This window comes from Chaetodon auriga, chromosome 11 (genome assembly GCF_051107435.1).
Source record: "Chaetodon auriga isolate fChaAug3 chromosome 11, fChaAug3.hap1, whole genome shotgun sequence".
In the NCBI taxonomy this organism is placed as follows: Eukaryota; Metazoa; Chordata; class Actinopteri; order Chaetodontiformes; family Chaetodontidae; genus Chaetodon; species Chaetodon auriga.
This window is the reverse complement of record NC_135084.1, coordinates 12,257,395-12,280,421: the sequence shown is the minus strand read 5'-3', so window position 1 is coordinate 12,280,421 and position 23,027 is coordinate 12,257,395. Positions and strand designations below refer to the sequence as shown.

The following is a 23,027-nucleotide window of genomic DNA, read 5'->3' as shown; positions in this document are numbered from 1 at the left end:
ATAGGTTTACCTAGAGTTGATACACTTGTGATAAAAACTCCAATAATCGTTGAGAAAGCGGTATCAACATTTCGAACAAGAATTCAATCGCAGCGACATACCCCTACAACCGCCCACAAGATGGTACGGCTCAATCGTTCTGTCTTCAGGGTGGTTGAAGAAGTTACAACACGCAATGGGGAGGGGGGATAAACGGGAATCCTTACCTCTGTCATGTTCATATTCGGATAGAAAAGGAGGTTGTGTATCTGAATGAGCTTTGACAAGACCAGTTACTGAAATTCGAACTCCTTCGCTTCGTAAAACGTGATGGTAAGTAACTTACTGCTTCGTAGTTATCTTAATGAGTAGCGTGTAGTGATGCACTTGTTGCGGTAGAGTGTAACTAAGTTAATGTCTCCATCCCACCCAACCGAACACACTTCCCTTAGGAAAATGTTAACGTTACTACGATTGAGTAACTGTTAAAAAACAACAACAACAGTAAAAAACATGTAGTTATTATTATGAGGGTTTAAACGCCTGTTTACAAATTATAAACCTGCTGTTTTACCTCTGTTTTGAGGTATCTCTCTAGTAAATATGTATCAATTAACAAACAGGCTACACCGAAACTTTGACAGAACTAGCGGCTAACTTGCTAGCTTAACCTCAGAGCGTTGTGTTGCGTTATCGTCCAAATATTGTAAATGATGACTCAGGAAAGAGAATATATGCATTAGGAGTATCTGTCGTAGCTTGTAGCTTTTCTATACTCCAGTGCCAAAGTTATTATTCTCTACATGAGTCACTGAACCTTGATATAAATTTGCCTGTCAGGGCTCAGAGTTAAACCTAAACAATGCACCAACGTTACTCCCCCAAAACTGTGAAGTTGCTTTACCCTATCGTTTGTAATTATATGCAAAATCCGATGCCCCCTCTTATTTTCTTGCTTTACGGTTTTAGCGGGCTGTAAGGATCACTGACACCGTGCAGAGGGGATGTTGTTTTTCCAGCAGCCAGCAGTGTGCTCAGAAGTAGGGATTATGACAGTCTTGCGAGGGAATTAAGACGTACAGATGGCTGCTCTCATGTGATGCCAGGTTTCTCCCTGGTCAGCAACAAGGGGGATGTCTGAGGACGTCAGCCAACACTCTTTGGGCTGATAGTAAACTTGTTTTGAAGGTGTGATGCAGTGTAGATTATATACCTGTCTGTACTCTGCGTTTGTGGCAGAGTAAGGTTGATATGGGTTTACCTCCATTATTAGTTACTCAGAACTTGACCAGCTGTTTGTCTTTTATTTATTCAGGCATGCTTCGATGTAATGACAGCATTGATAACTACCACAACTTATTCTTTCAAGTATTTGTGTGTTTGCTCTGTGTTATTGATAACTGGCCATGTGTTGCTACTGAAGTGCATTTGATAAGGTGGCAAAAAACACCCACAAGACCTTCCAAATTCCTGTACAAAATAGTTTGTCTCCATAGAAATCTGTCTCTATTTTTCAGTCTCATTGCTTCACACATGGTTTGCTCATAAATTGCTTGCAGATGTGTGCAACCTCTTCTTCCAATTGCTTGGTAATCCAAAAAAATCCATTATAGTGTGTTATCTTTCAGCTGTCATCATGCATTCTGTTGCATTGCCTCAGTGTGTAATTTAATGAATATTGACTAAAAAATAGATCTGTCATTAAGACTATTATATCAACACAGAAGTATCATTGTAAGCAGTATAGCTGGCATTACAGTATATTGACAAACCAGAGTATCTGCTTAAATTATATATAGAAACTCCAAGCAACAAAAACTATTGTAAAATTAAAAAGAAGGATTTAAAACTTATTTACACATTGGTGGCATGAAAATGCGTTTTGTCTGTTGAGTTTTTTACCATTTGCTACATTGTCAGTGTAAATGTAGAGTACAGGTAGTCTCTGTCACTGATAGTCAGATGTTGAAGCTACTGGAATTTCAGGTTTTTTGCACTGACTGTTGGGCTGACACACAGATGTGAATGAGGCCGTGTTTGAACATGTCCATAAATCATATTTGGTACGACAAATGTTTTGCCCTCAGAGCCAAGAACATTCACTTTTGTAGTTCCCATAACTTGTGTTTTACGCTCGCAACACCTATATAATGTTTTATTTCCTTATGTGTCTCAACACGGAGGCCTGTTGCGTCTGGTGCTTTTAAACATATATAAACTACTTTTTTCCATAATGTGAATGCTGAACTCTTGAAGAGTTAGATGTAAAAAGACACGAGTTTTGTGCGAAGATACAGAAGTTTGTTTGTAAAAGATATTTCCAGCTCTTTTTCTTCATTTGTTTTTGTCCCCTGTGTTTTTTTTTTTTTCTTTCCTTTTTTTTTTTTAGTGGTTATTGTCCCGAGCGGGATTTAAGGGGATCAGAGTCGGCGTGCGGCAGTAATTAACCTGATTAATTGATTCTGAGACGTTAATCAGATGAGCCTTGTACCAGTTGGGGCTCCGGGTCAGCATAGTGGGGCAACCTTCAGGTGAGCCTAGTTGCCAGTAGACTGTCCACATCCGCCATGGCTATTTGTTTTGGTATTTTAAGAATCTGCAATGATACATTTCCATTATATAATTTTGTGTTGCTGTAGTTGTGGGTGGAATAGAACAGGTATGCACCGGGATTATCTGATTGATTGTTTCCAGTTAATGACTGTTATTAGGATTAGAGTATGATAAGCTCTTTGAATTTGCCCAACTATTTACCTGTTTTTCAGTTATATACTATTGTCGTGTTTGCTGTTTGTTTGTCAGGATGCTTTTTAAGGTTGTATCTTTTTTTTTGGATGATCCCTTCAGACGATAATTGTGATGGCAAAACATTTGGCCTGTAAACCTTCAGTGGGGACAAACCATGTTGAGTTAATCTTTTTTGTGGGATAATGGGAGACATCCATGTCTGAGTCTGGCAGTGTTTTGACTGATTGGCACTATGCTACTATCAGTGCAGAGGGTTACATGTCTCACGGCAGAACCTAGAACATTTAGTTGGTCTTATTTGCTGAATTTCTTGCAGTTTGGTATCTGACCTTAAGCACGAGTTGATAATCTGTTTTAAATTCCACCCTGCTGCCCTCACATTAAACTGCTGGATCATGTTTTCAATTTCTTATCCCTTATCTCACTCTGATGTCATCTATCTTTTTAGATGCAATATGGACGAGCTGCCCTGGAACACATAAAAAGTGAAGGATAGAGGAAGCAACAGAAGACTGAAGCATTTTGACAGAAAGTACTTATCAGAGACATACACAAGACATCATGTCCACCTCGATAAAGCAGGAGAGAACCATTTGTGTTCTCCTCCCCAACAAAGACCAGCTGGACATCACTGTCGGGGTGGGTGTTAAGTATGTCTCTAGCCGTCCTCCGGTGACTATCACCAAGAGGTCTTTGCAGATAACAAACTTCTGTTTATCTTGGTAATGTTTTGGCTGCACCGCGTACATTTGCACACTGTGAATGCATATTGAATACAGTCTTCTTTGTCTATTCACCTGCTCCAGCCAAAGTCCACAGGGCAGGATGTTTTCAATCGTGTCACAGAGCTTCTTGGAATGAAAGAGCTGCACTTCTTTGGCCTCACAGTGGTGAAGGGTAAGCTCGCTCCTCACTGATCCCTGAGCGTTTCAGCAGTCCATCAGTTAGTTTGTGAATGAAAGCATCATGTTTGGATTATGACAAAGATTTCCTGCAGGGCTTTGCCGTGCCACTCTTTCGGTGGCACTTGTTTATGTGATATTGTAGAAAATGTTTTCTGCCAAAAGACACAAAAAAAAAAAGCCCTGCCAGTCTGCATATCTGAATGGTGTAATCCACTTTAGCTGCTGAGCAAAGTTCTGAACTTTGTGTTTCCTTGTGTTCCTGTCCTCTTTCTTTGTACAAATACGTTGAAATGCCTCAGTAATCTTGTGTGGCTCACCACTTGAACAAGCAGCCTTTTGTTTTTGTGGTGTTGGTTCAGCGATCACTTAGGCCTGGATTCCTGCAATATTAACTTCATTAAGCCTGGAATGCACCCTTGCATTCCTCCTCTTCACCAAGGGGTGGGATGGATTGATGATGGGAAGGGGAGGGTGGGAGTGGAGGGAAAAGAGGTAGGGGGACTCGTCATGATGACATAGGCCACCTTACTCAACTCTTCCTCAAAGGCCTCAATGAAGGATGAGAGGTGAAGGAGTTGGAATGAGTCAGAGTTGGAATGAGATGGGCTGAAAGGAGAGATGGATGGTCAAAGGAACGAGTTGTGAAACAGCTTTGCAAGATTTGGCTGCACAAAGTTGAACCAAAGAGATAAGGTGGATCAAATAGAAAATGCCCATGTCATGACTCATCGGACCAGGCTGGGAGTGATACAACATCCTCATTCTCAGCACAGATTGCAAACAGCTTTTTAGCCCCTCTGAAATAGAATTCAAATGTGCTTTTGATGAAACAGGATTAATGTTATACTGAAATTGATGTCAAATTTGCTTTTGATCAAATAGCATTAATGTTGTTAAAGGTTTGCATGCAGCATACATAAATGATAAAACATCAAGATAAAAGCGATGCTGTGTTAAATGCATCAACCCATCTCTTCACATGTTTATAGAATGTTAAAACCAAGAAAGCCCCTACAAGCAGTGTCTGTGCTACCAGTGGAGTTAGAAAATGGAGCCATTAACATTAGCATTGTCGTCATTAGCTTCTGAGTAGCCTCATTCACAAATGGAAGAACAAGAGCTTTTTTTCTTTGACCCTAATGAATCCCATTGTTGGTCAAATTTTACGCTTGGTTGCATTATTGTTTGTTTGCTTGCTAACTGTCTGCTTGTTTCCTGATTGTCTTTCTCCATCCCAGACAATGAGCACATATTTTTAGACATGGAGGAGAAACTGACTAAGTACTTTCCTAAGGAATGGAGGCAAGATTCAGGAAAGGTAAGGGCAGCCTTTTTGTTAAGTGTAGCAAATTCTGATGAGGTGAATGAGGAACATTTTGCTGTGACCCACTCCAAACTATTGTATGTGTCAGTTAATTGGGAAGCACAGGTCAGTGGCCTACATGCCACTTTTCATTTAGCATGACAAAAAGATGCTAACATACGGGTCTTTTCTAACATGCCTGCTGTGTTCATGCATGTTTCTGCATACAGGGATTACAGAAGAGACCGTTGCTTCCAATGCTCTGCCTCAAAGTGCAGTACTACATAGAAAACGGTCGACTCATTTGGTATGTCCTTCTCTATGTTCTATAAGCATCTGTTTCAGTACAGGACAAGTTTGCATCCATCGTCACCCTCCTTTCTGACATCTTTTTGCGTCCCTCTCTCCCTCCCACCCTCTACTTTTTTCTTCCCTTTTCTGTGGTGCCAGTGAACGAAGGGCACGGCATCTCTACTATTCTGACTTGAGGGAGCGGGTGCTTCGCTCTGAATGTCGTCAGCAGGAGGAGGTGTACTTCCAGCTGGCAGGTTACGCCTTGCAGGCTGACCTCGGTGATCACCCACTGCCCAGGGAGGATATGGAGATCACGCCTTACTTTGAACCCAAGCAGTACTTTCCCCCCTGGGTAGGTGTGACTGTGTGGCAGCAGCATTTAAGACTTTGAATCTAACTTGATGTTGAGTTTAAAAGTTTAATACATTTGATTTTAATGTTTTGTATTTTGAGGTAATGTTGTGCTTTTATACATGTCTGTCCGGTCCTCCCTCTGTAGATTGTAGCTAAGCGTGGAGTAAACTATCTCCTCTGCCATGGGCCCAAGGTGCATCAGGAGCTGTGGGGCATGTCTTCTCGTGACGCCACCCTGCTCTTCATCAGGGAGTCGTGTCGACTGGAGGATGTGCCCGTCACGTTTTACAGACTGCAAAAGGTCATAAGTCAATGTGTTATTTTACTGTTAATAATTGAAACCAGTTGCTTGAATTAAGATTTGTAGCACACATCATACTGCAGGGTGTATTTATTTGTATGATTGTTTTATGTCATTAAAATAAGAAATGATGGTTATTTAGGCTGGTGGGTAATGTAATTTGTTTTCAGCAAATTTTTAATCTACAGCCCCCCCTCTGGCTGAAATACTTTCTCTCCCAACATAAATACAATCAGTGTGGCTTCATTTGAGCTGTGCTGGACAAATGACTATGGAGCAGTTATGTAACCGATCCGTCAATTCCAGTTTATTGTCCTCCCCAATACAAAATCACTCATCTACTGAGTGATATTTTGAGGGCTAGCCCATCCATTGCGTAATGTGCTCCCATGTTTAATTTGTTGTTAGCAGCAGTGTTTCCAAGTGAACTAGGAGAGGGGCTCAACCGTGAAGTCGCTATCTTATCTGAGCAACTCAGATGCCTCTCTGACATCTCATCATTCATTTGTCCAGGACAAAAAGGAAGAAAGAGGAACGGCAGTGCTTGGTCTGACCCTGCGAGGAATGCAGGTTTATCAGGTGCGTGCATGTGTGAGTGTGTTATTAATGCACAGTATGTACGTCAACACATACATTCATGAGCATGAATCTGCGTTTGCTCAAAGACTGAGTCTTGTAGTGCTGTAAAACCTCTGAATAGACGTGTGAGGAATGTGTGGACTGTGACCAACAGCAGTGCATCAGGAGATAGGAGCTGTCTGCCATGCCAGTCAGTTGTTTGATCTGTCCATCAGGGGCCATCTGGGGGGGATTAGGGCTCCAGGCCTGGCTGATTAAAGAGCCAACAGACCGTGAGATACCTCGAGAAGCCCTTGGCCTCTTCGCCAAGTCCAGATGGCTCGTGCAAACAAAAGACAATTGATTATTGATCGCTAATTTAGAAATATTACCAAGTAGATTACACATCCTGAAATCTGTGATGCTTTTTGGAAACACAGTTACTCACAAACATTTGAGCTGTTTTTATGTGGGGTTTTTTTTTTTTTTTTGTACTCATAGGAGGTGAACAACATGCGACAGCTGCTGTACGACTTCCCCTGGTCAAATGTGGGACGTCTCACCTTCCTGGTATGCACACTGCTCTTTTCTATTCTGTTAAGATTAGGTGGAATCATTGTAATTATTTAACAGGCGTTAGCTACGTACACTACATTTAATATGCTGTCCTACTCAGGGTAAGAAATTTGAGATCCAGCCAGATGGTTTGCCATCAGCCAGGAAGCTGGTATACTACACTGGGTCGTCGTTCCGCTCTCGCCACCTCCTCCTGCACCTGAGCAGCAGCCATCGCATCTACCTCAGCCTCCTGCCTGCCCTCAAACACCTACGCCAGCTGGAGGAGAGCGAAGGTAGGGGAGGGAGAAGTTAAGATTAGGATCGGTGATAATTACAGTTTGGCTGAGGGCCACTTGTACTCAGCAAAACACTTCAGTGAATGCATAACTTAAGACAAGTTTCTTTTTCCTGTACAAAAATCAATAAACCCATCTGGAGCACAGTAGCTGTTTAAATACATGAAATTTTGCACTTCTGGGCTCCATTTGGAAAAAAATGGAAATTGATCTCTATGAGACACACTTAATGAAATGCACCATCGAAGATACAAACATAGTATTACTCCTCAGTTGAAAATCAGCAAATATAGTGTGAATAAAGTGTGAAACTCATTGATCAACTACCCTTAATGTGTTTCTAATTTTATGTCCAGCTCTCTAAGAGGAAGCGCAGACAGCAGCTCTGTAAAATGACCATCAGTCCTCTGGCACTTTCCAGTTTACACAACTAGTGTCCTAGTAACTTCTTAACAAACACAACTGACCACAGTTTCCTTAAATGGCTTTTTTTCTTTTCTTTATTTTAGAGAAAAAGCGTTACCGAGAGTCATACATCAGTGATGACCTGGACTTGGACCCCCCAGGCAGTGAGAGCAGCCCTGGTCTGTCCCGACACTCCACCAGCAGCTCTGGAATTGAAGCAGACGCCCGCCAGCACAGCATCTCCACAGAGATGGCCTCCATGGAGGAGGAAGGTCAACGGCGAGCGGAGAAGTGTTTCAGTTCAGCAGTCAGCTGTGGCAGCTCCTGTACCTCTGGGTTTGATGCCGGCAGTAAGGCTCGAATGGAAGATGAGGGGTGGCAAGAGGAAGGTGAGAGGATTTTTATTCTGAAATGTTTGGACATTTGCACGTTTTATCCATCCCTCTGCACATTTTGTGAAGTAAACGGATGCTCAGCTCCACACAGGTGAGATAAGGGCACGGTTTCACTTAGTGCTTCCTCAGGCTCTGTGCAAAACACGTTGCTCAGTAAAGCTCGTTTGATGTCATTATTCTACATTTTGTATGCCTTACCTTCTTTGTGTCTGTGTGAAAAGTGATTTTTGTTTCGTGTTCTTAAATGCGTATATGGCCGCAGAAAATGAGATGGATTTTCCTTTCAGATGATAATAATCAGATTTGTAAATTTTCTTCCAGAGATCAAGACCAATGTTGGAAGTCCAAAGGAGGTTCTTGTGGATGATCCTGATGAGATGTTCCAGCTGGCTGATCTTCTTGAAGGAGTGTCAGTGGATTGTGCAGATCTCTCTTCAGAGACTCACTCACCAGGTGTGAATCATTTGATTGTGACATACAAGATACTGTGTAAACATTATTTTATTTGTTCTTATCCCCCCAGTGAAAACAAAATTGTTCGCATTCTCAAATTTTTTTTTTTCCCCTTGCTACAGAAAACCAACCTTGTCCCCCAGACACTGATGAAGATCTTGAGGAATTGCGTAACAAGGATATGTTAAAACAGGTTGGTCATCTGTCTTTTGCCTTCTTTGTTTCTGTCTTCTTTGGAGTTCCCTGTTGCATTTTCTTACCTTTTATGTTTCCCACTGTCTCTGTTCTAGATGCTGAAATCAAGGGCACAAGTTTGCGTGGATCGGCACAGCCACAGTTTAGATGATGTACGTCTGTTGCCACCTCTGGCACCGCTGGGGACGACACTACCACCTGATTCCTCCCACAGTTATACCTTTGGGCTTCCAGATGCCTCAACAAACACAAAGACCCCTGCTGATCACAGTCATTATCCCCTTTTGCCCCACCAAGACAAACCTTCCTTCTATGGCCGCAGGTCTACCAACTGCCTCTCCCTGGACATGTTAGGTGATGAACAGTTCCTGGAATTCATTCTTTGAGCATGCCGAGTGCTGATGTCCACAAACACGTCTATTCTCTTCCTTCATTTACAGTGTAACTTAACTCTTAGTTTGCCAACACATGAATGTCTCAGAGTTCTCTGTGGTGATGATGATGAGGGATGTGTGTACTTCAGATTGCAGAGAGGCATTATTGAAAATGGCAGGACCCCTCATTCCTGTTCGAAAAGATGTGGATTAGATAACAGAAATCTAATTCTGCAAGATTTCAATCAGTCAACAGAGCATATTTATTAATGTTGTACATTGTGTACATACTACTTGCACTATTTTATTACATTTCAGCCTCTCTGAGCAAAAACATTTCTTATCAATTTTATAGTCTTTTGTAAAGTTCACACTGTTAAACATTTTCTGAAATTTCTGAATGTCGATAAAATTTGACAGTTACAGATATTTTGAAATTTTAAGGCCATGTGCTGAATTCATAAGATGGGACTCGCTTTCCTTGCCATTAGCCTGTTTGCTAATGTAAATACTTAAATTAACTTGTTTTATTCAGGAGAATCTCTAGAAGCCATGGTACTAATGTTTGTTCTCCTGTATTCCATTGTCCTCTTTTTTTAAAAAAATCATATTTTATACTACACTCTATTTTTATATAGTCTGCTCTGTCATGCTTTTTCTGTTAGTCTGCCATAGCAATGTAGCCGCTGACGTGGAAAATTGAGCCTCTTTACAGCTGGTAATTCATTCATCCAAAGCTTCCCCATTCTATATTCTCCTCCTGCTGTCATAATTACAACATAAAAGTATTATTTGTAAAGCACTATTTCTGTAACCGCAAGTGTGTAATGAACCTGCAGTATTTTTGTATTATGTAACCCCCAAACAAAGAGCCTTTCTGTTGGGTTTGTTTCAGACATTATTTTTCACTGATTTGTAAATGATAAGTGGTTTGCAAAAGATATCTTTAGCCAGTATGAACTCACTTTGAAAGATTGTCAGTCATTAAACACAGAACAACTTTTTCTCAATGCCAATAATGCATTTCAAACTCTATTAATTCACATTATTGAACAATTATTTTTTATCTAAAGCAATGTTTTTTATGCTGGTGAAAATAAATTCTTATTTCCACTAAATGTAACCAGGTGTTCTCACTTTTTGATTTGTTGCTCTAATGTAATGTCATGTCTCTGTAAATTTCCACAAAATATATCCACTTCATGGATATATTAATTTGCGCAAAGCATGAGTACTGTTTCTCGTCCTGATACCGCCACCTCTCGCGAGAGTTGGGGTTTACGTTTGCGGAAGTTTACATTCCGTTTGGAAAACGTGTTGCTCATGGCAGCTGTGAGTAAAGCCGGTTGCGGGTCATCTTTAGCTCGCTTTTTCCCAGCAGTGTAGCAGCTCTCTACAATGTATTCAGTTTTAATTAACGCCGTTTTGTCCAGCTCTCCTGACTATGGCCTTTTGTTTGAGTCTCTGTCCTGGCCGAGTGACTCATGGCCAGAGACGGAGCGGGTGGACGCGCTGACAGCTTTTATCGAAGGACTCGGACCACTTATGGCCGACTCGAACACGACTCCGTTTTCACCTGCGACTAGAAGATCTATAAAAGATAAAGTCGAGTCGGTGATCTGGACCCAGTGTCTACCTCTTCTCTCCAGAGTATCAGCAGAGGCCGGTGAAGGCATGCGGTGCAGGGAGAGCACCACTGCTCTCTGCCGGCTTGTGAGCGTCTGTGTCCCGCTGTGTGACGAGGCTGTACCGGGGCGGGTAGCTCTGTCTGTCCTGCCGTCGCTGCAGCTGTCGGAGGAGGAGGAGGTGCCCGGTTCGGGACGCCTCAGCGTGGAGGTTGCTAGTGAAGTCGTGGCTGCCCTCATACCTTCTCTATCAGCGGATGAACAGCTCACACTCACCACCTTGACATCTGCTTTGTCCTGCATCAAAACACTCCCAGATCCGCTAGTCTCCAAAATCACAGTCAGGCTCCTCTTGACCCTCCTGAAGTGCTGCAGCGGTGCGAGGTTAGGGAGCGGCCTCAAACTGATTCTGGATGATCTGTGCAGCTGGCACTCCACTGACCGCACACCTGTGGTTACAGAGCGGGCACTGCTGTGTTTGACCGCCCTGTCAGACCACCTGCTGAACCCTCACAGTCTCCCCCCCTCCTTTTCCTCCTGTGAGCCTCGCCTGTCTCTCCAGTTCTGGAGGATGGTTCAGGATGGACTGACGCACAGAGACAGCGTGTCACGTAAGAGGGCGTTGTACCTGCTGAAAAAGTGCGTGGCCCTGTCAGAGGAGGAGGGGGTGGACTGTCCTCCCTGTCCATCGGGGGAAGGTAAAAAAGCTCAGGTTTGCTGACGCTGTACAAACTCTGTATCCACTGCTGTTGCAAGGTCTGTTTTCTTACTGTTCTTGAAACTGTTGCAGATGAGATCTTGTTCAGATGGGCCCCTCACAGGAGCCAGTTGCTTAGAGAGTTCTGGGAGGATTATGCGCTGGTGATGGAGACCCTGGAGGAGAACCAGGTAGAAAATCCCCCATCGTGACTGTTTGTTCACAGCAGGCTGTCATGATACACAGCTGTGTAATGCTGCTTGTCTCTCTTTCCTCTGTAGGTCCACGTCGTCCGGCCAGTTCTAAACCGAATAGACACGCTGATCCAAACAACAGTGAACGACAGTCAAGGTAACACTCGAACTGGGCAAAATAAGGAGTCACTTTCGTTCATCACCTCACTTTTGCTTGACTTATTGAAGCCACTTGTAAGGAGAGTTTTCAGTTAAATAACAATACACTAAAAAGTACAGAAGTTGAATCAAGTTATCCAAAATAGCTTTTTTTTTCAATTGCAAACTTGAATATATAATAGAAAGTAATAGAAGAAATGTTGTGGTAGTTTGTGGCTGTTCTCTTTGTCAGTTCAGTCTTGTGTCGCAGCTTCAGGTCAAGGCCTCTTCCACCCCTCCTGGCTGCTGTGTGTGTACCAGCGGATGTTCCACAGTGAGAATAAATCCTTGATGAGAGAAGGAGTGTGTCATCTGCTCGAGCTGCAGGTCCTGCAGCAGTCAGACTTTGCCGTGGCCTTTTCTCAGGTGCGCGCTCAGATGCAATGTGTTCGGTGTGATTTATGCGTATTTGTGGATAATGTGTGCCTGAAGGTTTCCTCCTCTGTGCTCCTCAGTTCATCATTGGCCCTTTTATGGATGTTCTGTCTGAAACGTCGCTCTTCCACAGGTGATGGTTTTAAATCATTACATCAAGCCAAAATACTTCCATAACCTCAGAGTTACCATGTTATGAAGTCTTTACTTTGTACCAGTCCTCATTAACCCACGTTCTGTCCCAAAAGGTCAGTTGGACAGAGTGTAGGAGATTGTCCTGAACTCGGGGCTAAACTCCAGGTGTTCATGGCCACGTTCTTCAGCAGCCTACCATGCGAGCATCGAGGTACAGAAGCCACAGAGCACACATGTTAACAAAGCTCTGACTCAGTGCCCATAAATAACTGACTGCTGTGTTTGCTCTGTAGGCCGTATGCTGCTGCAGATGATCCAGCAGCTGTGCTCTAAACACTGGTGTGCGGTACCCCTCCTCTTCCTCTCCCAGGCTCTGTCCAAACTTCCCCCGAGTCCATTGCTGGGAATTGAAGGGCTCACTGCTCTCAGGTACCTCATCGCGCTCGCAGTTCGACAGACTGTGTCGGAGCTTGTTATACTGTATGGAAGCTCATTTGAATCTGTGGGGTTTCACAGGGAGGTGCTGCGCTGCACTATGATCACTCATCAAGTCCTGCTGAGAGGTGCTGCTCAGTGCTTCCTGCTGAACAGTGCCCTCCGTCTCACAGACGTGGTAAGACACAAATAATGCACATAATACTGAAATGTCACCTTACAGTATTCAGCAGCTCTGTTGTAAACAGCTTTGGATCAGAGCTCATAATGTTTGGCTTTTTTCTTGAGTGAGATGTACCCAGTATATTATTGTTTTAAGTGAATATTCAAGTTTATTTCAGCCAGTGGTGGTGAGGGTCAATGGAAGGATTTGCTGCTCACATATGCCAAACAAAGGAAAAGCGCTTTGACAACAAGCATCAGTGGTTACACATTAACCTCCACCAGAAATGAGCAAATGGGATATTTGCCCACAAGCTGCAGCATCAGTAATAGATTCCAGTTCAATGATTCTCTCTAGCTTTTCTCTGAACTCGTTGTAGGGCTGTTGTACTGCAGTGTCAGGTGTTTCTGGTATTTTGCCCAGCCCCTGTGCTTTCATTCACAGCTTTAAAGTCAGTCAGCTGCATAATTGAAACATCTCATTTCAGAGCGCAGTGACCCTGGATGATGTTTTTAGTTTCCTGATGGATTTCCGTGCAGACGAGTCTCTTTGTAGAGGCACACAGATCTGGAATCAGGTACGTTCTATCGAAGACACTGGAAGAAACCTAAGCTGTTACATTAAAGTGACACATTCGGGACTAATTGCTACCCTGTGTACTGGTGACATTGCTGCAGTTGTGTGCCTGGCTATTGGACAATGAAGGCAGTTTCAAGCCCAGGATTCTGGTTGGAGATGGTTCTGGTGCTGCCACGACGAAAGAAACTGTAAGAAGCTACGTTCAAAGCGAGATATACACCTATCTCAAAGTCCCAGCTAGCATAGGTAAATTTGAAGTGAGACGGTTTTAGATAAATCTGTGGACACAATCGTTGAGCTTACACTAAGAATCGGTTTAAGTTTGTCTCCTTGCTCCTCAGGTCACGCTGAGAGGTTGCCTGACCTTAGAGAGGCTGATAAGTTGGCCAGGGCCATTCTGCTGTGTGTGGACATGGAGAGGGGTGAACTCGGGGCAGAGATCAGTAACACTCTGGAGTCATTACTGTCTCCGCTGCTGGACACCCTGAGCAGAGTCAGCACCAATATCTACTTGCCTGTGCGTAAGAGTGACAAGAGCCTGCAGCTTGTGCTCCGACTGTTCCAGCTTGGAAGAACACCAGGCTGTCAGCATGCTGGAGAGGAGCAAGGTTTGGAAGGACAACACTGATTCATTGTTACGTCAAGTCCACCCTTGTGCATTTGCAGTCGGTGCAGTGGGTGGATATGTGCATTTGTGCAATGAACAAATCGTTCTTTGATCCACAGATAGCCAAAATACCGTCATAACATCATTTGGATTTGGTCCAGTTAGCTCTCAGAAATTGTAATCACCGAACTATTATATGATTTGATATGCAACACATCTGGGCTCAGCAGAACTTCATTTGTCTGTGTGTGACTCTGCTTTTCACAGATAACGTGATGATGGCCATGAAGAGGCTCATTTTTAAATTTGTGGATCCGGTCCAGGAGTTTATCCTGAGGCGGCTGTTTGGGGAGCTGCAGGAGGTAAGCAGCAAGTCAAGCCCGTCACCATCGCCCCAATGAACAAACAGTAGATGCCCCCAGTGTCTAGCTTTGTGCTGTTTCTTTCCAGCTGTTTGATGTGGAGCGGGCAGAGCTGTATCTGTGCGTCCTGAGGCAGCTGGTGGTCATGTACAGTTCTGCACCACAGCACCACAATAAAATCCAGCAGACCTATTTCCCTAAACTCATCCAGCACAGCCTCAGGGTCCTGCAAGAGCCAAGCCTGCAGGTACAAAGCGAAATATTCAAACCCCAGTCATCAGACAGGAGTAAGGTTATTCAACACTGATTGGGTTTTTTTTTCAATGCCAGGTCCACTCTGTGGCAAACCAGGTGGCTGCAGCGGTTGCAATGGCATCCCTGGCTACGGCATGTGGTCTTGTGGAGCAGGATGTGATTGACATGAGTTCAGACGCCGTTTCTGTCCTGAAATCACTGAATAACTACTTCTACAGTCCAGTGCCATCATCCCAAAGTCCGTCCTCTCTGGGAAACTTCAATAAACGCCTGCAAAGACCCCAGACGGGAGATGATTCAAGGTTTGTGAAAGTCTGTTTAGGACTCAGTAAGCCTTTAAATGTAGGTTAAATGAAAAAACTGCATTGATTTAGGAGACGTCTGGCTTGAAAAATGGCCCTGAGAAGGTGTATTTTTTTATTCTTTAGTGATGTAGGACTGCAGGGTCCTCTGCTGCAGGACTGGGGACGCATTGCTGCCAATTTCATGCGGGACCAGTGGATCTGTCTGAGCTTCCTGATCAAGGCTGTTGGGATTCCCGAGTCTCGAGAGATTTCCAGAGCGTCCGAGACTCTCAAGGCTGCTCTGGGCTGCAGTGTGGAGGCCCTGGCTCTGCTGCCCAGTGACCTGGTGCTGCCTGTGCTCACCTTTATGGAGACAGTGCTGCCACAAGTAAGGTCAAATTTAAGCAATTGAAATGAGATGTTACAACAACTTTTTTGCAGTTCTAAAATACAGAATTTCTCACAAAGTCAAAGTAGTGTCTGACAAAGTGCATTTCTGATGGAGTGTCTGGTTTGGTCATGTTTGGCTCTCAGTTGCTGCTCTCTGAGGAGGCCCTCTGCGTGCAGGCTCTGACTCTGAGCTGGCAGCTGGTGCAGGGGCTGAGCACTAACGCTCACGACTTCTGGCTCGCCCTGAAAGGCTTCATCTCTATGGCCTTCCATCATAAGCTGCTCCAGCTGACGGACTCTCAGGCTCCGACACTTGTCTCCACAATGAACCGGGTGATTAAAATCATGGCGGGTGACTTGGAAAGGAAGGCTGATTTAAACGCTCAGCACACATTTTCTGTGATATAATCATGTATATATGTGGTGGTGGTGTTGTGCGATTGTTTTCAGATTGCCTCTGAGCTGATGGAGCTGTCTCAGTCAAAGAGCGGAGTGTTCGGCGTGCTGCTTCAGCACTGCTGTCAGACGTGGCTGCCCACAGACCAAGGCAGCGGCGACGCAGCCGACGCCATGTTTTCTAGTGTTTTCGGCCACGTCAACATACTCTCTGAGGCTTGTGTCTATGGGCCAGTGTTCAGGAGAGATCAGCGGTAACTCTCAGCAGCTCAGATTCGTTCAGTTGATTCTCAGGCCTCTTTGAACTTATCTTGTTCTTTCACAGGCTCATCCAGGACGTCCAAACATATGTGGAGCAACTAGGTGAAGAGTGCTCCGCCAACGTCGCAGTTACAAGGTGAGCTGCGGCGCTTGGTTGTGGTAACTTTCTCCTTCATGGCTGTGGTTCAGAATAATGCCACTAGAGGTCTCTCTTGCTGTGCAGGTGTTTTCACAGTTGAATCACTGCTTTTGTTTTCCAGCGATAACAGAGACGATCAGTTTCCTCGAACATGTGTGCTGACCTTTCTCAGCCGCCTGGATTCCTCTAATCTGCAGCATCAAAGACTGATGGAGGAACTAGTCAAGGATTTGTTGAAAAAGGTAGACTGCACATTAGTCTGGGCTGCGTGATACAGCTCACACACAGCGCCACACACAACCCGTGAACCAAAACAAAACCTCAACACTGTAAAAAGTTGTTTTTTAGAATTACATTCAGCTTTAAATCATTAATTGGAACATCATTTTGCAAAACAAAATCCCAATATGACCATATTATCATGACTGAAAGCCAAAAAAGAAGTAAATCCCAAAGATCAGTTTTAAAGATTTGTGTCTTGTTGGTTTTTGTTTTCGTCTGAGAAACATTCACAGATATGCTGGTTGTGACATTTCATATAGCAACCTAAAAAAAACATCTTCATGCCTTCTCTAATGTTCTGATCCCCGGCTGAAAAGAGCAGACGAGGCGAGCCGGGCAAATATTATGTAATGTGTTTGTTCTTTGGTTACATGTGGAAACAAATAGTTGTTTTGCTTTATGATCTTCTGCATTGCATTTGGCATGTAGGACATTTTTTTCCTTAACATGATAAGTTCAGCATCAGTTGCAGCTTAACAATACTTGACACCATTTTTCATTATCTTCTCTGCAGGATAATGACATATCAAAGTCAAAAGTGCGTTACTATAGCAACTCCCTGCAACATCGTGTCAAAAACCGAGTATGGCAAACACTGCTGCTGCTGCTGCCCAAACTCAGAGAGGTAACATGATTGCACACACTGAAGAAGCACACAGGAAAGAGCCTCTCAGAAACTAACAGTGTTCGTGTGTGTGTGTGTGCAGGAGTTTGTCGCCGCGTCGCTGAACCGCGTGTTCGAGGCTGGATTCTGCAGTAACCAGGCCTCAGTCAAGTACCTGATCGAGTGGATGATGATTCTGATCCTCGTCCACTATCCGCAACACATGGACAGCTTTTTGGCCTGCTTCAGCATGGTGGGCTCCCACTCTGCTGTTAGAAAACACAGTGTTGTGAGTGAAGTAGTTAATTCATAGACCAGCGTCTGTTTTCTGCACAGGATCATGAAAAGACCAAGACGAGCAGCTGCACCTTCCTGTCAGTCCTGGTGCATTTCAGTGTCATCGTTCCTAATCTTAAGGATGAGGTAAAGCCTTTGATGTTTTTTCTCCGCTCAAACACCGTCCTTCTTGCAGCGCCTGTCAGCATCTACAAGACCTCCCTCCCCGTGTGTGTTTTAAAGGCTGTGCACTTGCGTAAAGCGCTGGACGTCATCCTGCAGTGGTGTTTCAACCATAACTTCAGCGTGCGCCTGTACGCCTTGCTGGCCCTGAAGAGGGTGTGGAGCCTGGCTGAGGTCCGGGCAGAGGAAGGGGCCGATGGTTTGGGAGGGCTGTCCGCAGTGATCAAGGCCTGTCTGAACCAGGCGGAGGCCATGCAGAGCACCGGGTGAGAGCAAAACCGCTGCAACGTCTGCAAAAGGTATGTTTAGTGTATTTATTTGTGTATTTGCTGTCTCCCTGCTTAGAAATGCCAACAAGAATTGGATGAAGATTCAGGAGCACTTCTTCTTTGGTGCCTTTCATCCTATCAGGGATTACAGTGTTGAGGTACGTAAGCATGCTTCTGCTGAACAGATGAACCTGCTAAAATACACTCACACTGTGTAATAACATGTCTTTATTTTTCTTTTCTAGACCGTATTCTATACTTTTCCCAGTCTGTCAGAGTTGGCCGATGATGAGTGGATTCCACCCTGGAAGTTTGAGAAGCTGTCATGTTTCTGCGAGAGTCCATCTTTTCCTTTGAGGAATCCTGCTCCTGACCTGAGCCGGCTCCAGCCTGGAGACTGGATCCAGCAAGACAAAGGTACAGCAGCACCTCCCACAAGCAGCGGGACTGTTTGATACACCACACCACAGTCTCACCTCGTCTCCGGCTGTATCTCCCAGGTGAGCAGAGTAAGGAGGACCGCTGGGCCGATGTGCAGAAGAAGATCACTCCCTGGAGGTTGGGGATCCAGGAACAGGAGCCTGAACTTCAGCTGGTCCCACAACAGAGGGCCGCTCGACTGGGCAAACTGCACGGCTCCCTGCTGGTGGTGGCCTCGCTTATCGACAAGCCCACCAATTTAGGAGGTTGGGAGCAGCACGACAAATTATGTTACTTCACTCTTAGTCAGGAAATAACAGGAAAATGTCAGTGAATTTCTCCTTGATTTATGTAACATTATAGGCTTTTGTTTGCCTTCACAATGATGATCTGGGCAAAGAGGTCAAACACAGCTGCCACTGAAACCAACCGCTTATCAGAGTTTAGGCAGGGAATGTTCATCTTTCACCGCAGATACTCCTGTTTTCTGTTCTGTGTTAGTGCACTCTGATGCATTTGTCTCCGATGATAAGCGGCTGAATCAATCAGAATTTGTTTATAGAGGAAAAGACCCATTTTCAAAACCAATATTGATACTGGATGGTGTAAGCAAGGGGACTGGCCATTCTGTAAATGTTTTACTTGAAATCACCCACTGAATAGCCATTTCAGGTGTAGCTTTTTATATCTGTCTGTTCCCATGATGATAGACTGATAACCGTTTTATGCTGAGTCATGGCAGCCACAGATTATGTAAAAAATAAATAAAGATGATATCCTTTTAGATATCATGGGGCTTTTAGAAAAAAACCCCCACAGGCTGATATTGCAATACAAATATGGTATTTAGGAGATGTCACTCTTAAGGCTTTCTCCTCACTTCTTCTAGGTCTGTGCAGGACCTGTGAGATCTTCGGTGCCAGCGCTCTGGTTCTGGACAGCCTCCGCCACGTCAGCGACAAACACTTTCAGTCCCTGAGCGTCTCGTCTGAGCTGTGGCTTCCTCTGTTAGAGGTGAAATGCTCCGGACGATCGCACATTTAACTCCGTGATCTGGAGGTTTAGATGGCTTTTCCCAGTGGGCTGGTGACCTGAGAAAAGTGTGAGCGTGACATGGTTAGCTTAAGGTTAAAATGACCTCAGTCAAGATCAACATCAAGAGCACGTAGCAGCTGACACAGCAGGAAACTGGAGTTCTCTTAATGGCTTTCTGCTCTGCCGTGACCAAGAAAACTGACAACGTCGTTCCTGAATTCCCAGAAAAATCACTTTTCTATATGAGATTTCTGGCTCCAGTGTAGAAGCTGCTGCAATGGAAAGGGGCAGTAATCCAATACTCAAGCTTCAAAAATGAATCTAAACCTTTAAATTCAAGGGAAACAACAAATATCTGAAACCTGCCCGTATCTTGCTGTTGTCTGGAGAATCTTTTCATTCACTATATAGAGCAGAAAAAGTGCTGATGATGTCACTGTAGCAGATTTCCATGCAGGAAGAATAACAGCCACTCTTTGAAATGTACGCAGCCTTTTGTCTCATCTTGATTGTTTGAAATGTTCATCTACATCATCTCTATGAACTGTCCATCAGGTGAAGCCTGCGGAGCTCACTGACTTCCTGCAGGTGAAGAAGAGTGAAGGCTACTGTATTGTTGGAGTGGAGCAGACAGCCAACAGTCAGAGCCTCCAGGACTACCAGTTCCCTGAGAAGACCCTGCTCCTTCTGGGGTATGACCGCGTTAAAAACTCTATCTTCCAGTCAAGTGAAGTCAAGTCCTCCCCTGTGACTCTCACACAGATAAAGGCGTGAGCTGACAGGGCTGTTCAATGTTATCTCACCGGTTTAGTGTGTTTCCCTGCGGTGTTGCGCCTCTCCTCTCCGCGGTGTACGTGTCGGGGCATGCTGGCCTGTAATTGGCTCTCCCTGAGGAGGAGCGCACAGGAAATCAATTACACAAACCAGTAGGAGCAGTGTGGTGACAGCAGCAGAAAAACCTCGACCTTCGTCTGGTGTAGTTTGAGTCATGATGCCTTCTGTGTTTGGGTCCACGGGAGTCAAAAAGTCATTTTTATTAAACCATTTGCAGCTGCTCAGAAGTGTAATTACACGCGTGTGCAGTTTGCGACCGGTTGCATGATTCACTCTCCTCACTAAAGTGTAGTTGTGCGGCTGGCCTGGCAGCGAGGGAGAGGTGATATTTATCACAACGCCCGCGTGGGTGTCGGGCTTTGTTTTACCCCGCTCAGTCACAGAGGTGTGAACAGCGCCGTTAGCTCAAACACCCGGCGTGTGAGCTGACTCCCGAGTGCTTCCACAGCTGCGCTCTCCGCAGCACAGCACGGCCCAGCTCTAATCTCTCATCAGGTCGCCATTATCTCAGCCAGTTGCACTCATCATAAGTGTAGCTCATCAAATCACGTTTTTTTACTGTGCGGCACCCTCTGCAGACTCATTGAAGGCCAAACTCATTACCTCTTTATGTTTGCTTTGCATGGCCCATATTGCTGGAGCTCAGTATATACTCAGTTGATTACAGTTTAAATTGCTCTTGGACTTGAGTTCATGAGTCATCTGTGTAAAAAGCACATTCCTCATAAGCGTGAGGACTTGACAAAATGAAGGATTAACTTTGCCGCTCATGCTAAGGGTGCGTAAATTGAATCATCTGCATCGCATCATTAAACCGAAAGAAAGCGGAAATTAATAAAACATCCAGTTACAAAAAAAAAAAATAGACTGTGGTGTGTATGAGACACATCAGGGTTAGACCGAAACAAAGCAAACAAGTGTTGCCTTATTGCTGACAAGATGCACATTCCAGTGCAAACCCTGCAGTGAGATTTATTTTCCAGACCTTTTGGATACAGTTCATTTATTGTTTCTGTAAATCAATTCACCAAACAGAGTAGAAAAAACCCTCTGTTGAGCTCAGTCTGGGTTTTTTATGCTCCAGCGAGCTCTGCTTCGTCCCTGACCACAGTGGGCGTGAAAAGGGTCAAGCTTAAGGATCTCGTTTAATATTTTGGAAAATGCACACAGAGGCTGCAAACAGCTCGCTCTGTCCAAAGTACGCCTACCAGCACCTCCAAAGCTCTCTGATTAACATGTTATATCTTGTTTATTTAAGCTGCACAAACACTAAAGTGTAAAAACAAAGGTTTTACTGCCAAGCTAAGGCGAGCTAACCAGCTGCTGGCTCCAGCTCCATTTTTATTATACAGACAGGAGAGTGGCATCAGTCTTCTCATCTCAATCTCAGCAGGAAAGCGAATAAACTTATTCTATGAAAGATATCTGTCAGCGCTAAATAACTGCCACTCATCAGGTTTGTCTTTGCTCTCTTTTCCTTCTTATAGGAACGAACGAGAAGGTATTCCCGCCAATTTGCTCCAAATGTTTGACGTGTGCGTGGAGATCCCTCAACAAGGGGTCATCCGTTCACTCAACGTGCACGTGAGCGCCGCCCTGCTGATTTGGGAATATACTCGGCAACACCTCACCTCTGGCTCAGCTCAAGTCAACTCAAAATGCAGCTGATGAAGAAACCGGCCCGCTGGACGTGACCTCTGACCTCTGCATGCTGACCTGTGTTTAATGTATTCAGCTGCTGAACACGACGGTGCTTCATACAGTTAATGTCAGGACCTCGTTCTGTCTGTCCATCCTGCAGGTTTTAATGTGGTCAGCAGTCATCAGGACGGTGCTTGTGCCTTAATGAGAGTCATGAATAGAGATGGGCTCTTATTATTACTCCTAAATATTCCACCGGGCATGCCCATATATATTAATGGAGGCAATCTCTGTGTCGGCGGAGCAGAATCATAAATGGAGATTTTCCCCCTTTGGGGAAGAAGTGTCTTGTTTATGTGAGCAATTAGTTTTTGCCACAGAACACCAGGACTGGACCCAGGAAGGTATTACACAGTGGTGTGCAGAAGCCTGGGGCAAAACTGTGAATAGCTAAGTGAGCAAAAGATGGCTGATTCCCAAACAGCATCAAGTTAAAGACGACCCTTTTCTTTAATGTTTATTTTACAGTTTAAATCCGCATAAAAAGGAAAAGACCTGAAGCGAAAGTTTGGGCCCCCTGCGTGGTCAGTACTTAGTATCACCTCCTTTGGCAAGTATCACAGCTGGTGAAGGCTTTTTGTAGCCAGCTGAGAGTCTTTCAGTCCAGTGTTTACAAAGCTTTGAAGTTTTCATCACCTGGCCTTTCCGTTTTAACGACAGCTGTGAGAGCTCAAATCTCTCGAGGTGCTCAAACGTTTGTATGGTGATTCTTTCCTTTTTTCCCTCTGAGATTGTACAAATCCAAAATAATACGCTAATTTTGCTTAAACTGTTGAAGAGGATGTTTCACCTTTATGGCTTTTTGAGATCAGTCCATCTTCTACTCGCTTAACTCTTCACAGTTACGCTTTTTAAAGCCACTGTATGTGATAAATAACTGCTGCTTTTGTTGACCGTTTTCCTCATTCACAATGTTTTTATTGCATTTTGTGATTTTAAATTGTAAACTTTTTTTAAACATACAGTTGAATAAATAAATAAAACTTTGACATTATTATTCACTTTATGTACATGTGTTTTTTATTTTCTTGTGGTTGGAGGTTGCATCATCACAGGGAGCGCTGAAGGGGTTAAACAAGGTAGAGCAGGTGTTCATGCATCCTCCTCCTCCTCCTCCTCCTCCTCCCATTTAAAGACTAAAGGAGTTGGTTCACCTGGAGACCGTCCCACCACAGGGGGAGCAGATGGAGTACATTTGATCACTCTCGTT

The 23,027-nt window shown here is 44.3% G+C and overlaps 2 protein-coding genes across 4 annotated transcripts; both read left to right on the top strand.

Moving 5' to 3' along the window:
• Positions 1–190: 190 nt before the first annotated feature.
• Positions 191–10,236, top strand: LOC143328408 (FERM domain-containing protein 6). Of its 2 annotated transcripts, none has more exons than XM_076743529.1 (14): positions 191–312; positions 3,176–3,366; positions 3,534–3,624; positions 4,871–4,950; positions 5,166–5,242; positions 5,386–5,581; positions 5,729–5,884; positions 6,398–6,463; positions 6,944–7,012; positions 7,119–7,293; positions 7,806–8,090; positions 8,418–8,549; positions 8,672–8,742; positions 8,840–10,236. In XM_076743529.1, the coding sequence occupies exons 2-14, from the start codon at positions 3,289–3,291 to the stop codon at positions 9,128–9,130; spliced, it is 1,767 nt and encodes a 588-aa protein (XP_076599644.1). In that variant the 5' UTR covers positions 191–312; positions 3,176–3,288; the 3' UTR covers positions 9,131–10,236. The 2 variants fall into 2 exon arrangements, with proteins under 2 accessions (XP_076599644.1, XP_076599645.1); XM_076743530.1 differs by lacking the exon at positions 191–312 and adding an exon at positions 2,386–2,510.
• Positions 10,237–10,434: 198 nt separating this feature from the next.
• tarbp1 (TAR (HIV-1) RNA binding protein 1) lies at positions 10,435–22,817 on the top strand. Of its 2 annotated transcripts, none has more exons than XM_076743528.1 (29): positions 10,435–11,441; positions 11,534–11,631; positions 11,722–11,791; positions 12,050–12,198; positions 12,288–12,340; positions 12,456–12,553; positions 12,636–12,771; positions 12,859–12,955; positions 13,428–13,517; positions 13,618–13,765; positions 13,861–14,127; positions 14,394–14,488; positions 14,577–14,735; positions 14,819–15,045; positions 15,172–15,415; positions 15,562–15,750; positions 15,868–16,067; positions 16,139–16,210; positions 16,335–16,455; positions 17,010–17,120; positions 17,203–17,352; positions 17,436–17,522; positions 17,619–17,824; positions 17,904–17,985; positions 18,073–18,244; positions 18,328–18,513; positions 19,137–19,261; positions 19,838–19,974; positions 21,604–22,817. In XM_076743528.1, the coding sequence occupies exons 1-29, from the start codon at positions 10,517–10,519 to the stop codon at positions 21,782–21,784; spliced, it is 4,875 nt and encodes a 1,624-aa protein (XP_076599643.1). In that variant the 5' UTR covers positions 10,435–10,516; the 3' UTR covers positions 21,785–22,817. The 2 variants fall into 2 exon arrangements, with proteins under 2 accessions (XP_076599643.1, XP_076599642.1); XM_076743527.1 differs by having other exon boundaries at positions 12,044–12,198.
• Positions 22,818–23,027: the final 210 nt, after the last annotated feature.

Coding starts and splice junctions, on each gene's coding strand:
- tarbp1 (XM_076743527.1), top strand. CDS start 10,517: ATGTATTCAGTTTTAATTAACGCCGTTTTGTCCAGCTCTCCTGACTAT. Junction 12,772..12,858: donor GAAGGGCTCACTGCTCTCAG/GTACCTCATCGC, acceptor GGGGTTTCACAG/GGAGGTGCTGCGCTGCACTA. Junction 18,245..18,327: donor CTGGATCCAGCAAGACAAAG/GTACAGCAGCAC, acceptor TGTATCTCCCAG/GTGAGCAGAGTAAGGAGGAC.
- LOC143328408 (XM_076743529.1), top strand. CDS start 3,289: ATGTCCACCTCGATAAAGCAGGAGAGAACCATTTGTGTTCTCCTCCCC. Junction 5,885..6,397: donor CGTTTTACAGACTGCAAAAG/GTCATAAGTCAA, acceptor TCATTTGTCCAG/GACAAAAAGGAAGAAAGAGG. Junction 8,550..8,671: donor TTCAGAGACTCACTCACCAG/GTGTGAATCATT, acceptor CCCTTGCTACAG/AAAACCAACCTTGTCCCCCA.